The sequence below is a fragment of the Macadamia integrifolia genome, chromosome 4 (genome assembly GCF_013358625.1).
Source record: "Macadamia integrifolia cultivar HAES 741 chromosome 4, SCU_Mint_v3, whole genome shotgun sequence".
Classification (NCBI taxonomy): domain Eukaryota; kingdom Viridiplantae; phylum Streptophyta; class Magnoliopsida; order Proteales; family Proteaceae; genus Macadamia; species Macadamia integrifolia.
This window is the reverse complement of record NC_056560.1, coordinates 35,444,276-35,460,037: the sequence shown is the minus strand read 5'-3', so window position 1 is coordinate 35,460,037 and position 15,762 is coordinate 35,444,276. Positions and strand designations below refer to the sequence as shown.

At 37.8% G+C, this 15,762-nt stretch overlaps 1 protein-coding gene and 1 pseudogene across 1 annotated transcript; both read left to right on the top strand.

The window, feature by feature from the left end:
- The first annotated feature begins 4,489 nt into the window (after window positions 1-4,489).
- Window positions 4,490-6,909, top strand: LOC122076563 (pentatricopeptide repeat-containing protein At5g15980, mitochondrial-like). The gene has a single exon (XM_042641930.1). It carries the CDS (start codon window positions 4,639-4,641, stop codon window positions 6,616-6,618), a length of 1,980 nt encoding a protein of 659 aa, XP_042497864.1. The 5' UTR covers window positions 4,490-4,638; the 3' UTR covers window positions 6,619-6,909.
- Window positions 6,910-7,057: 148 nt separating this feature from the next.
- LOC122076565 lies at window positions 7,058-11,162 on the top strand (annotated as a pseudogene).
- Window positions 11,163-15,762: the final 4,600 nt, after the last annotated feature.

Sequence of the window (15,762 nt, the reverse complement as noted above, 5' to 3'; positions counted from 1 at the left end):
AACAAACAAAACAAAAACACGATTCACAAACAGGGTTTGGATTTTGTCAAAGGTTTTAAGAAAGGGCTTTGAGAATTAATCAAAGAACAAGGAAGAACCACTGATCCAGGCGACTATTTTTCTTCGGCAATGGTGAACTTCATTCTTCTTTGACAAGAGTATAAATATAGTGGATGACCTTAGGGCTTAGGCACTTATTTTGGCATCACAGAGGAAAGTATAATAAATACTTATATTTTTTATGTCTTCTTTTCTTTATATTTATAATTTTATTTCTAATTATGTATTTATATTATATGTTAATATGTTATGATGAAGATGAACTTAGTTTATTCACTTTATTGATTTGTTTTCTTGATGAATATCCTACATTGGTATGAATTTGAACTTTTAATATTTATTTAACATATGAGTAATAGGATTCAACTAGGATTTGAGCTAAACAGATTGGTTTTATAAAAAAATTACACAATAACGTTTTAGTCGATAAGGCGATGCTTTATGCCCGCCTTATCGCTAAGGCGCTCCGAAAGACCCTCAAATGCCTCCGTCGCCTTACCTCCTTACAAACTATGAACTACGTACCAAAATAATGAAGAAATAAAAAAAAGGGGCAATGCTCAAAATTTACTTTCAACCCACCCCAGCTCATAAAGCAGTCATAAGCACATCCACACTACCCCAAAGCTTGAAAAAATTCAAGAACTTCAATCAGTAGACAAGTTCAGTGATCCAAAATCAAACATTTATTAACCATCTACCATCTCACGACTACATTTCCAAGAAACAGGGATTAGCAGGCAAAATATAGAAATCCGGCAACTAGGTCCTTGTCATTCACAATAACCCACCGATTGAATATGGTAAATGGGGATATGTACAGGTATTAAACAGGCCTGAAATTCAATAATACTTTAAAATTCTAGCGTAAAAAGGCATGGTAACAATACAGTGCACATTTAATACAGATCATATTTAACAATTTCGGAGCAAAACTACAGGCATATATTCATGCAACAAATATGTACATCACTCAGTAAACACAATGATAGCATCTAATATAAATTTATCAAAACAAAGAACAAAACAGAGAGCAGTAGGTACCACTAAGGCTTTAACAGAATAGAGGCTTACTGAGAAAATCAAATCAGCCTAAGATTTAGGGTTAAGTTCTTCTCTTGGTCTGATCTACCAAACAAACCAGATAATCTAGTCCTCTTCGGAAGAAGCAGGGGGGCAGCAGGTACTGCTAAGGTTTTAACAGAAAAACAGGGCAGGAGCTTGGGGAATTGATTAAGAGAAGTTTTAATCTCGTTTAAATGCTCAAGTTCAGATACAACATCAACAGAAATATAACAATACAAAGTTTCAGAAAAATTTGCGAACTAGAATAGCTAAAACAACAAAAATTGAAGATAATATAATGGAATAGAGAACAGAGTATCGATGAGCAATAAGAAAAAGAAAAATAGAACAAGAAATTGTCCTAACTGAGAGATTATTACCTGAGAAGATGATAGGAGACAAAAGATAGAAAACAGTTTGCAAAGACCATGCACCGCATAAGCTATTCAGAAACTTAACCACCCAACACGATAACAATCTTTTTTCTCCATCTATAAATGTTCTTGCTCCTTGCAAATTAACCCTTATTTCTACTGGAATTTTCATTTCGATAAGAATTTCCATTTCAAAACTACAATATTTAGATAATGATTAATAGTAAAGTTCGCCCAGAATTCCATTGCCGTTTTCAAGCAGCAGAATTGTTGGTTCTTTTTAAATTTTAATTTATTAATGAATGGGATATGTTCTGTGTTCATGTAAATCTGAGAATCAGAGAAACTACGCATACACGTAATAAAGCGAGAGAGATAGGGAGATAGACTTACCTCTGATTGACGAAACAGACGGCGCAGACGCGGACGCAGACGCAGGTGATCGTAGTGAAGGGGAGAAGGCGATTGACGCTCTAGGGTTCCTTCGTTCTGAAAAAAACGAAGATATGCACGAAAGGTAAAGCTTCTCTACTGTTCAACCGAAAATATAGTTATTAATACGGTTTATATATATAAGCATAACGCTGGGAGGTGGTTTGCAAATTTGGCACGAAGCCCAAGCCCGGCCGGAAAAATGAGAGCCTGGGCCAAGTTTTCAGTCTGCGGGCGGGGTTATGGTTGAGATTTTCAGGTCTGATACTGGGCTGGGTCGGTTTGGTTAAAATTATGATTTTTTTAAATGATACAAAATTTATCATGTGTTTTGTTGGCCATTTTGGAGGACTGATGATTGAATTGGTCGAAATTACCAAAATCACCGAGATGGCCAAAATTTCGACGAAATAATGTATTTTTTTTAGCTAAAATGATTGAAATTATGTACTTTTATATTTTGTATGCCATTTCGTCTCGATAAAAAAAATACCGAAATATCTGAGATTTCGACAAGTTTTCGAACCTTAAGTTCCAGCTTAATGGGATCAACTACATGGATCTATGCAAAATATATGTTAAATAAATAGTAGGTCCAAATGTTTAAGATCATTGGTGAAAGACTTAGACAACATTTGGTATGATTTTTTATAATGCATTATCTTCTTAAAATGCATTCCTTCTAAGAATAAATACTATTCTTTCTTTTTTTTTTTATTCAGAAGAATAAATACTTGTCACACCATAAAGAAGGTGCTGATTAGTACTACCAACGGTCCAAGATAATATGGTTTTTCCACCATCTTTTCTTTGAGTGTAATACTATTTAAAGCTGACTGTGATTGAATTATCTCTTTCGTACATGGAATGTAGAGAAGAAAAAAATATTTTGTTTTTCTCATCCCTGTTTTTCCTTGTTTTGCTACCTGCAGAACACGGCATGTGGATAATTTTAAGACCAACGCACCGGATGTAATAATCCTCACCCAACCTTGACCGTTGATCATAAAGTTGTCCACGTGTCGTGTTCTGTATATAGCAAAACAAGGAAAAACAGGGATGAGAAAAACAGAGGATTTTCATCCGATGTGATGGGGGGTTATCTTATCATGATTGTTGTCATCCTTATTACATTTTTTTTTTTAATTGAATTTCTTAGGAAGTTTGTATTATTTATATGAAATGTAGAGCCATGATTTCATCAATATTGCTAACATTCTTACTATACTCTCATTGATTTAATGGCCTACCAAACCTATACTTATCTTGGATAAAATTGCCACCATGGTGCCTTGCATTGCTGCTTGGTGGCAAATTGCTTTGCTTCTATGTTGATAGAAGTCGCATAACCCAAAAGTAAAAGAAAAGACAAATAGATATATATTTTATTAGTAATAAGTTGAAGATTAAATTAACAGTGATAAAAATTAAAAGGGTGAGGGATCAATGTTTGGTTGCATGGTCCTTACACCAGTACGAGGTCAATGATAGTACATGTAGGGGTATCGATATGAAAAGGATTTTTGATTTCATAGTGTGGAGGTAATTTTGCACAATTTGGTGTCTCGCACAGGGCCACCCGATCAGGTAACCTTTTTTTTTTTTTTTTCCCAACGGGTCTAGAAGATAATGGAAAAACCTAGACTAAAATGCTAGTCCACAGGTAGTGAATCTAGGTTCTAGCTAAGTTTTGATGGGTCAGGTTGTCGTCCCCAATGCTCAGCTTAGGCATGCCTCAACCTAGGTGGGGGTTAATCTTATTTTCATTTAAAAATAAATTTAATATGAATAATTATATTTATGCAATATATTAAATGGGAGAGAGTTTCCTAATTGGCAGTGTGACCCATGCATCATCATGGAGATAAAAATGGAAGCACACATAGAATAGAAGCATCAATAACAGCGGAATTTCTATTTTTTATGGGGTCAAGGTAGTGATTTCATCACTATATGTGTCTAGGGTAGAGGCCACATCGCCTTCTAGGTTTTTTTTTCCATATTAAATTAACAAAGTATGTAAATTATGAGGAAGTGTTTTCTGTGGATGAATACGATTTTTGCACGTGCACGAAGGCTAATGGGAGTGCATGAGGAAGAGTCATTTTCACAAAACTGATTGGTGGCTTGATTATTTCACTTCTCATGTAAATTATAATGTTTTGATTGTTGCTAGGCTCTATGACCTTTGGCCTCAGTACTCTATACAAAGGCCAAGCCAATAAGAACGCATATAGATAAAAGGCATCCGGTAGGGGTGTGATTTTTCATTTTACTGCGGGTGAGGCGATCATTTCATCTTCCTCTCTCTGGCGCAGGAATCACAATTGAGGTGAGTTGAGTTGGCAAAAGTCGGGTTTGAATGGAAATCGGATCGGATCGGATCGGATAGGGGTAGAAATGGGTTAATGGTTAGAAAATTGAGGAATTAAATTTGATCCGTTGGATCTCTCTCCACGTGTTATACATCTATTGGAATTGGGCGATGCCGGTGTTGGGAAGAGCCGAATCTCCGAGTTCAATGGGGCTAGGGCGCTAGGCTAAACCCTAAACCCTATCCCTAATTCCTCCCGGTTCTTCTGAGTTGCTCCTGAATAGCGATTCCGCCTGAGCCCCGACTTTTGATAAGTAAACAAACAACTACTGAGTAAGAAGCTCAAAACCCTAGCTTATTCCGAACATTTTTGCTATTCCGCTCGGTAGAAAGATGAGAAGTACATGGCGATTGCTCCTCCTCCGTAATCGTTCTCGATCTTCCATTCGTAGTTCGACGATCGAGTTTATGGCTACGGGCTTACAGGTAAGGGAGCTAGATCCTCGAAAACCTTGTTTTTTTTCTTCATTTGCTGGTCGATACTCGTATCCAAGTTGCATTCCGCTTGGGTTTGATTCGATTACGAGGAACCCTGGCAACCGTAGCTTTTCGTCTGAACCCGCTGTGGAACATAAGGATCCCGATCACGACCATGCCCTTCTTTTGGCCGATATTTTCTCCAGGTCAAATAGTCTTAATGACATCAGGGACGAATTAGATACGCTGAAACCTTCGCTTAGCTACGAAATGGCTTTAACAGTTTTAAAGAATCTTGATGGGAGCCCAGAGGCTGCTCGGAGGTTTTTCGATTGGGTTTCGGAGACCCATAACGAGAAATTGAGTTCAAAAACGTATAATCTGTTTCTGGGGATCTTGGGTACGAAAGATCATGTGAAGGAGTTCTGGGATTTGGTTGTGATCATGAGAAAGAAAGGCTATGGGGTTTCTAAGGGCACATTTGTCAAAGTTTCGGAGAATTTCGAGAAAGAAGAAATGGCAAGCGATCTAGATAAATTGAAGGGGTTGTTCTTGTCAAAATCTGGTGACAATTCCACTGAGAAGATTTGTTCTAAAGTCTGTGAGATTATTAGGCAAGGCGAGTGGAGTGAAGACGTCCAAAAGAGATTAAAAGATCTGGATGTTAGTATGTCCAGTGATTTAGTTGCAATGGTCCTGGAACGCCTCAGCTTGTATCCAATTAAAGCATTGATGTTCTTCCGGTGGATTGAGGCCGACCAATCTTTCAAGAACAACAAGCAGACCTACGATGCCATGGCTCAGGTTTTGGGTCGAGAAGACTGCATTGAGAAGTTTTGGGGCATTGTTGAGGAAATGAAATTGGCTGAATATGAAATGGAGAAGGAAACGTATTTAAACATTTTCCAGCGGTTTCACAAGAGGAAGATGATGAAGGAAGCTGTGGACTTGTATGAGTTTGCGATGCATGGCAAGGATAAGCCTCCAAATCAGGACTTTACTCTTCTTCTAAAAAACATAGTAACCATTAAAGACCTAGATATGGATCTATTTTCTAGGGTCGTGAGGATATTTACAGAAGGAGGGAATGTCTTGAAACGGTCTACCTTTGATGCTGTACTTAAATCCTTGATCAGTGTCGGAAAGTTGGGGGATTGCAATAAGATCTTGAAGGCCTTGGAGAAAGGCGGTCTTGAAGTTAGTAGTGCCTTTTATAGGGAAATTATCTTTCAGCTTAGTAGGGCAAGGAAATTTGATGAAGCTCGTGAGATATTGAATGATATGGAATCATCTAGATGTAATCCAGATTCTAAGATGTGGGCATCATTAATTCATGGGCAGTGCGTGGCAGGTGATGTAGACAAGTCGTATTCTTGTTTCCTAGAGATGATGGAAAAGAATGGTGTTACAGATGCTGGCTATGCTTTTGAGGTATTGGTTGATGGCTTTTGTCAGAAGAACAGAGTGGAAGATGTGAGCAAGTTCCTAGAGGAGTTGGTTAGTGAAAATAAGTTCCGGCCTCGGCGTACCACATATAAAATCCTGATAGAGAAGTTACTGGTTAAAGGAAATCTCAAAGAAGCTTTGATCCTGTTGAAGTTGATGAAGATTAATGATTATCCACCTTTCTTGGATCCATTTATTGACTTCATCTCAAAATCTGGGGCAGGGAAAGATGCTTTGGATTTTCTAAAAGCAGTTACATCAAAGAGGTTTCCATCGACGTCTGTTGTTCTCCTCGTGTTTGAAGCATTTTTGAAGGCTGGCAGACAAAATGAAGCACATGATTGTCTTTCCGAATGTCCACGCTATATCCGCAATCATGCTGATGTTCTGAGTCTTTTCTGTTCTATGAAGCCAGGTGCTGTAGCAACTACAGCTGCTGTGACCGCTTAGGCTCCAAGACTTGTATCTTCTATTGTATTTGTGAGAGTGAGATTGGGCTGCAACAATTTGAATCCTTCTGGTATCTTCTCCTTTTTTTTTTTTTAATGTGTTCTCAAAATTTTTATCCGTAGCTTTATGAAGTGATTAATTCCTGGTCACTAGTGGCTATAGAGCACTTGGCAAGGTAATTCTACATGCAAAGCAGCACCACCTACTTTTTTTCTTTCTTTGGGGTAGAGTTGCGGCACAGACATTGATTATATTCTTTTGAGTGTTAAGAAAAAGGTTCTGTATTAGAAATGAATAATCTTGTGGCGTCTGTATGGTTGGTTTATAAGGTATCTTCCTTTGACTCAAACTTCCCATAAAAAGTTGGATTGTTTCATTGGTTTTCAACATGCTATATCTTGATATGTTTGAGGAGAAATATTCTATTTTCTTCCATTTGTGTTTACTGTGTGTAGGCTTTGTTTGGTTGTGAAGGGAACACAATTATTTTATGTAAAGTGGAATTTTTTTCCCTAGGGAAATATTTAGATGTTTGATTGCAAGGTAAATATATTTACATGCGAAAAAATTTCACTTATACATTAGATTTCCCTTTTTTATTTCCCGACCAAAAAGTGAAGAAAAATTAAAACCTGAGTCTCACCTTGCTTGCAACTCTCACCAGAAAAGCAAAACCCCATCGTCTCTTGCTTGTAACTAGTTTTCTCTGAAGAAGCTCAGTGGCAAAATGAAGAAGACTCGCCTTGTTGACGTGCTTGTAACTGCGCTGCTCATTCTCTTCTGCGGAGAAGAAGCGTGGAAGCTCAAATCCGATGGAGAGGAGATTCTCAACCTCGCTTTGCAGCACTGCATTGATTCTCTCTTGAAGCTGTAAGCTGTACAATGTTCGATTTCCTCATTCATTTTGTTCCATTTGAATCCAAATGTGATCAATTCAGTGATAGTAAAAAATCCCAGGATGATTCGTCTTATGCTCCACTTTTTCGCTTCCACTCTCTCTATTGTCTCCCCCATTAAAAATCTTCCCAACACATTCTCTCTTTCTCTCTCCGTTTCCTACTCCATTAAATGTACCATCTCTTTCTCACTCACCCTTAATTTTAGCTTAATTTTCTTCTTTCTTCTCTATTGATGGGTTTCTTTTGTGGTATATAATCTCGTTTTAGATATATACTTCTTTGCAGCTGTAGAGTAGATGATACTTGTTTGCTGATCTATGGCTATAATTTTCCTGGTTCTTCATTTCTAATTGTTTTACGGAAGAATCCTATGAAGTTTGTTAACATTGACCAATGGATTGCTTCCTTGCTCTGTACACACAGTCGAAAAGAGTAGCATGGTATAGCTTGTATCAACTATCAAGATTGGTAGTCCACTGGCTACACTAGTTCCTTTTTTCTTTCAGTTATACTGTTTTTGTAAGGGCCATAGAGATAGAGATTGGTCCTTTCTTGACATTGTCGTAAGGACCTTCTCTCCATTTATTTGGATGAGGTGCCTACCTCTTTGTATTCAAGTTCAAAGCATATATACAAAATTTTTTGACTAGATTCAAATTGTTGGAGCATTTCTTAGACCTCTCTCTCTTAATTGACTTATAGTTCCCAGTAATCTTGGTAATTTTTGAGTTCTTTCCCTCATAGCTAAGATGTGTTTTTGGATCAGTCACTGATGACCATATCAGAGTCTGCATTGGAGAAATTAAATAAAGGATTATTATGGCAGTATGTCTGGAGAATCACCAAATGAGAAAACTAAATGAATCTATGAGGAAGTTGAAGAGGGAGCATCTGATTACCATGCAAAAAGGTTGCTGTCCCCTGAAAAGATGCAAGACAACGGTGACCAGAGCACAAGGGAAGACTTCACCATTCAAGAAACTCACCATCTGAGGATGGAAAGATGGAGCGTCTTCATTCTGATTTGCACTCTCCGCAGACAAGCCCAAAATGACCTGCATTATCGGGAGGTAAATGTCAGTTTCTCTTGAAAGGTCACCTTTTATAGAACAATCTCCACAAGATAAACAATCTTCACCACAGGGTGATCAAGACCCATTATATTACCCTTGATCATCTAGGATGAGACATTCACCTTCTCTTCAGAAGTTTGGTGCAGATACTAGAAGAGTTCCATCTAAGGGTTATTTATGTCCATCTGGGGGAACTTCTATTTCTCCAAAGAGGCGGTCTCATCAAGATTCACAGCGCAGGGAACTTTTAGAAGGCATTATTTTCCATCAAGCCATAGAAAACAAGAGAGGTACATGTTGAGATCACCCATCAGGGGCAGGGATTCTTCTTCTGGGTCCAGAGGGGATCATCATGACAGATCCCGGTCAAGGATCCCATATGCGAGAATCCATTACAGAAGATCCCCAAGGTATGATTTTTTTTTTTTTTTTTTGGAGGGGAGGTGGGTTGTTGCTGCTGTAATTTATGATTTTTTTTATATGTTGTCTTCTGGACATTTGAAGCTAATGTATGTTGCATTTCAACGCTTCCACTTCAACAACGTTCTCTACATGTACGAGGTGTTATGTATTTATATCTGACATTTGTTACTCACAGAAGTGTTGTGCTTACTTTTTCTAGTCATTCTGCTTCTTCTAAAAGGAGAATGACTGCAAAGAGGTGATTACCCGTAGTACATATTTTCTGTGGTTGTCAAGGAGTTGGCCCAAGCTTATGAGGTTTTGATTGATCTTGAGAAGTGTGAAATCTATGATCAGTATGGAGAGGATGCACTCTAGGAAGGAATGGGTGGAGGAGCCGGTGCCCATGAACCATTTGACATATTCCAGTTATTCTTTGGTGGCAGCCCGTTTGGAGGTAATATTCCTGTAATCAGTCTACTGTTCCGAATTCTGTTGCTTAGTTATTTTAGATATATATATATATATATATACTTTTTTTTGAACTTGGCCTAAGATCTGGTTGTGGTGATCAGGTGGTGGAAGCATCAGAGGCAGGAGGCAGAAGGCAGAGAAGGGGTGACGATATTATCCATCCCCTCAAAACTCTCTCTGGAGGATCTGTACAGTGGGACCTCAAAGATGCTCTCCCTCTCCAGGAATGCGATCTGCTCCAAGTGTAAGGGGTGAGTGTTGGGGCACTTGCAGCCATTATTATATTTCTGGTTTCAATCTGACTTGACTGATTTGTTCTTTTTAATTATTTGATGAATTCCTGTAAAGAGTAGAATCTGGTGCTTCCTTGAATTGTTCTGGTTGTCAAGGATCTGGTATGAATGTGTCAATCAGACAACTTGGTCCCTCTATGATTCAGCAGATGCAGCACACTTATAATGAGTGTAAGGGCATTGGGGAGACCATCAATGACAAGGACCAGTGCCCTCTGTGTAAAGGTGAGGACGTTGTCCAGTAAAATAAGGTGCTGGATGTCATTGTTGAGAAGGCAATGCAAAATGGACAGAATATTACTTTTTCAGGGGAAGCTGATGAAGCGGTATTTAAACATGCTCACTTCTCTTCCATTTCCTATTTTGAAATTTAGTGCACTGATATTATGGTCTTATGCTTGGGAATGTTGTGCAGCCTGACACCATTACAGGAGACGTAGTCTTTGTTCTACAACAGAAGGAGCATCCCAAGTTCAAGTGAAAGGGGGATGATCTGTTCTATGAGCACACATTGTCCCTCACTGAAGCTCTTTGTGGGTTTTCCTTTATAATGATTCACTTGGGTGGTAGGCAGCTCCTCATAAAATCTAACCCTGGAGAAGGTGTCAAACCAGGTAAGGCATTTAATTTAAATTCCATAGGAATCAAGGAATTAGATAATTTCTTTTTTTTTTTTTGAACTTAGCTGTTGATTCATGGTGATCAACTTGCTTATTTCGATTTTGTTGATGGGTTTTGGGGTTGGGGGGGTGTTGAACAGATCAATTCAAGGCAATAAACGAAGAGGGTATCCAATGTACCAGAGGCCTTATGAAGATCAAGCTGTATATCCACTTTACAGTGGAGTTCCCTGATTCCTTTGCCACATGAACGATGCAAGGCACTGGAGGTTGTTCTCCCACCAGGGACATCAACAGAGCTAAAGGACATGGAGCTGGATGAGTGTGAGGAGACTACATTGCATGATGTAAAGAATGAGGAGATGCAGAAGAAGCAGGCACAGGTCCAGGCTCAAAGAGGCCTATGAAGAAGACGAGGATTTACATCGTGGTGGGCAGAGGGTCCACTGTGCTCAATAATGATTGAAATGTTGCAATGTTAGTTACAATTAAACCAATTGGAGGAAGAAGGTAGGAGCTAGGCAAGAACTGTTGAAGGGGATGGTGACAACAGAATTAAACCATTGCTAGTCTGTTAGTTTCCTTTAGCTTTGTTCAGTTTAAATTTTTACCTCGTGTTTCCAATAGGGAGGCCCACTCTTTAGCTCAGGGGGCTGTTAGATTTAATTTGATCCGTTGTTGGTGGTCTCATGCACCCAGATGTATGGGAAGAAAATTTTCTTTTTCTGGGAAGGAAATTTTCCTTTCTCTGATTTTGCTTAATAAATCTTTTGATTTCTAATATATATATATATATAAAAAAAAAGATTCCAAAGATAACCGAGAAGGGGTAATATATCAAATTTTATTATTATTATTATTATTATTTTGGGTAGAAGGGGTAATACATCAATGAACATGATGATGGTGAATTGCTGAATACAAAATTTAGGGCAAATTTTGTGTTCTGAACTGTACTTTTGCTTCTGTTGCTGTCATTTCCCAAGTTAAAAGTGATTTACTGAGGCTGAGGGCACCTCCAGCTAACTGTTGTGATGGGTATCTAAGTTCTGCTTCTGTTGTGTGTATTTGAGATTTGCCATTTGTGTGGATATAGCTTTGGAACTGCTTTGTGCCTAATCAATCTTTTTATTTTTTTTATATCGATCTACACAACATACTTAAATTTCAATATGAAATTCCAACAATCAAGGATGAAATGTCTTTATATATATATATAAAGAAGAAGAAAAGAGTTTAACGAGTACAAACAACATAATCCAACAATCCTATGGCCATGGCCATGGCCAAAGCCAAACCACCTTATCACTCTTCGGTAATAGGATGGGTCTGTACAGCCGTTTATGGGCGTGCACCAAGCAACAGCTCCTTCAATTCCTTGTAGCAAGCCCCCTAGGCCATAGAAAGAAGGAGAACGGGACAAAAGATGGTGAACAACACAACATAGCCTACTTTGGTTTTCTTAAGAAGGGCAAGGGGATGAGAACAACAATCTGAAACCTTTTACAAAAATAGGGGCTTTTCTCAACAAAACGTGTCACCATATGCCGTCTTGCCAGAATGTTCCTAGTGTTTATACTGATCTCTTCTTCAGGAGAAGCAAGTGTAGAAGCTCAAATACATGCATTGATTCTCGCTTGAAGCTTTAAACTGTAACAGGTTTGATTTCCATCTTCATTTTGTTCCATTTGAATCCATATGTGATCAATATTCGATGAGAGTCAATAACCCTAAGATGAGTCTTATGGTCAGCTTTTCTCCTTCCTTTCTCTCTATTTTCTCCTCGATTAAAAATCTTCCCAACATATACTCTCTCTCTCTCTCTCTCTCTCTCTCTCTCTCCGTTTCCTGCTCTGTTAAAGGTGCCATCTCTTTTTCATTGACTTCTTGGTTTTAGCTTTAAGGTTCTTTTCTTGTCTATTTATGGGTTTCTTTTGTGTTGTTTAATCTCGTTTTAGACATAAACTTCTTTGTAGTTGTAGGGAAGATGATACTTGTTTGCTGATCTATGGCTATAATTTTTCTGGTTCTTTGTTTTTTTACTATTTTACTGAAGAATTTGTTAGAACAAACACCACCTATTATGAAGAAAATCAAACAAAGATTCACACGACACTGAGATTTAATGAGGTTCACACACCGATGTGGTGTGCTACATCCTCGGACGAAGAAAAAGATTCACTATGTGACAAAAAAAAAATTACGATGGAGATCGTTCTCAAAAACACCCAAATTGTGGCAAGAAAACTCGCATAGAAATCCTAAAACGAAAAAAAAAAACCTCAAATCTCTCACTACTTGCTCAATAAGACAATAGTACATTATATATTCCTCCAAGTCGGGTTGATCCATTGGGTTGTGGTCAATCGGGTCAGCTCCACCCCTCTGCTATCATCACAGATCTTGGGGGAAAAAAAGAAACCCATTGGGATCGCCACAAAAAAATGTCAATGTCATTTTTCAAAATGGGTCAAGAATTTAAGACAAACATAACAGAATCCTATGAAATTTGTTAATGTTGACCAATGGATTGATTCCTGTCTCTATACACAATCGAAAAAAATAGCAGGGTATAGCTTAAATATCAAATATCAAGATCAATAGTCCCTGATTTAGTGTTGCTACCAAACTTGGCAGTCAAGGTAAAAACCTAAAAAATTATAACACAAGATTCTATTGGATCAATATACTAAACTCAAGTTCCTATTGGATCAAATGTGTGGGTCTTGTTCTCTTCATTTATATTTTGGGAAAAGATTTCCTACACGGTCCACTTAAGAGGCATTACCTAAAATGCACCAAATCTAAATTCTATAGACACTGAAGCATATGTCCTCCACTCGCATTTCAAGTTTCTGCTAGATGTGATGAGAGTGTCGCGTGGCAAAGACAGTTTTGAAAATCCAAGACTATGGAAGAGTGCACTATGGTGGTTATAATAGCATTGTTGTGTATAGACATACATGGGGTTGTATATGCCAATACATGGGGGCGGCCTATGGTTGAATTAGGCAATATAAATTTGATATGATTAATCTAAACAAAGTCTTCTTGATCCAACCGTCAGAACTACCACATCATCTGCTCATGTGACTCAAAAGGGTTTACTACTTTTCTTGGTAACAAAGTAGAGTTTAACTCATGAGTCATGACCTTTTTATTGTGAGTTTATCCATCATGAAGCTATTTTTTTCCCTGGCTTTATGGTTGGAATTCTCTAATCGTGTGTCATGTGGCACACAAATCAGGTGAGGCATGTCGCCAAGCAAGCAATATGGTCATTCTACAAACTTGGATTCTCAATTGCACGACAGATGTGGCAACGCACATCAGACGACTTGGAGCACCTTAGACACAGACCCAACATACTGGTGCGTGCTCCGAGGTGCTCCCAGGCCTTTGGATATGCGCTACCACCCCTGACGTGCCGTAAAGGAGCCCTGTCCTGTCCTCGTTCTACATTTTTTCCCCCCCACATTTTGATGCCTATTAAGCTACTTTAATTTCATATCATATTTAATTTATTTTGTAGATTCCCTTGCAACTAAACAGAACCTTAATGTTTTGAGAAACTACATAATTGGACTTGCATTTTTCCACATAGTTTTATGGGCCCAGCTAATATTACTGTTTGGCATGCCCATCGTGAGTATATCTCCTTATCACAACACCTAAACATAAATAGCACTATTCTGCTGAAACAAATGAAAAAGGGAAAAAAAAAATGGGATTCGGTTTGATTATAGAAATTGAGGAAAATCAATCAAGATGCCATTGAAAAATTGGATTATGGAAAAACATTTTTTTACATGAAACAATCGATTCAATTTATGATATGGGCTCAAAATCTTCTCTATTTTTTTTTTTTCAATAATGGGCCCTTCCATAAAGAAGCAAAGACTTTTGGGTATTGTGAAGTCCAAACAACTCCTTAGGCCGTGGCCCTTCCAGAAAATTTTCTGTAAATGTATCAGCTCCGAAAGAGGGGGAAGACAATCTCTCTTAGGCTCCCTTTGGTTGCAAGGATTAATGTAAATATTTTCTCAGTAAATAAAATATATTTTATAGAAAAAATCATTTTTAATGTTTATTGAAGAGAAAAGATAAATACTTTTTTAAGAAATGAAATATATTCTACATGAATACAAATATATCCCTTCACTTCCCTTTCCCTATTTCCCTTGCAACTAAATAGAGACTCATAGTCAATTATTGGTTCAAAATTTTACAAAAAAAAAAATAATAATTGGTTGGGTATCGGTCCAATAAGTATTAGTATAACCTCAAATGAGAGTTAAAAGGCTAAATGGGAGAAGGTTCTTTAAGCAAACGGCATAGAGGAGTACACCAATGAGGTGCAATAGAAAGGTTTCGTATATGAGAGGGCAGCAAAATCATTTAGTAAGAGAGAGAGAATGCTAGCATACCCTACTTTGACAGCTCAAGAAACCTTTTTCCTATAATTATTGATGGTGTGGGAATTCTTTTCTATGCTTCCTCACATTCTAACCATACGGGATTCATATTGATTCTCTTCTCCTTGATCATGTGGGTTTTTTTTTTTTCACAAAACAGTTTTCCACATTATGCATGATGGATTCCTCCCACACTTATAGTGTAAGTAACCTCTTATTTTATTGAGAGAGTTCTCTGAGCAAATTAGGGCAACGTGTTTAAAGGAAGGAGAAACCAAGTGGACAGTAGCTTTGGTCCTTGTGGGGGGTGGGGACCTACCTCTACAGTACTAAACGACAAAGCAGTCTACATATGAGAGACTGTGAGAAAGGGTTGGGGGACCTTTAAGTTTTGGAGGTAAGGGAAGTGGGGATTCTGGGGAAGGGAAGGGGAAGGTGATGGAGATTATATAAGTGATAAGCATGAGTAACACGTGGGAACCTCCAGAATCTTCTAACCATGAATTGACACACACCACCACATGAGAGATACCCACTTCACGTGAGCAGTGCATCCAACAACTTCTTTTATTAATTCAGATCAGCACTTAATTATGTAATGTAATGTTCAAATCTTCATTCATGGCCTCATCGGTTTCTCTTCCACATTTGGCCTTTAGCTTATGATGAGTCCGGATCACCTGCAAGTATGTATCTGTATATTTTTATATTATATGTATGATTAGGTGATGACATCTGTTTCATTTGTTGTTCTAATTAAGTGATGACATTTGTTTTTATCGTTGCTAAAAGATAAATAAATAAATAAAATTTGATGAAAGAGATAAACAAATTAACCAATCACTACGTCGTGATAACAATTTTTATCATTATGAGATAATATGGTACAAATATTACAACTTGATAAGTCAAGCGGTTGAAATAGTTTTTGAAAATCTCAGAATAAGATTGTGTAGTTTCTATTGATG

Bases quoted from the DNA above. Each gene is read 5' to 3' on its own strand.
- LOC122076563 (XM_042641930.1), top strand. From the start codon at position 4,639: ATGAGAAGTACATGGCGATTGCTCCTCCTCCGTAATCGTTCTCGATCT.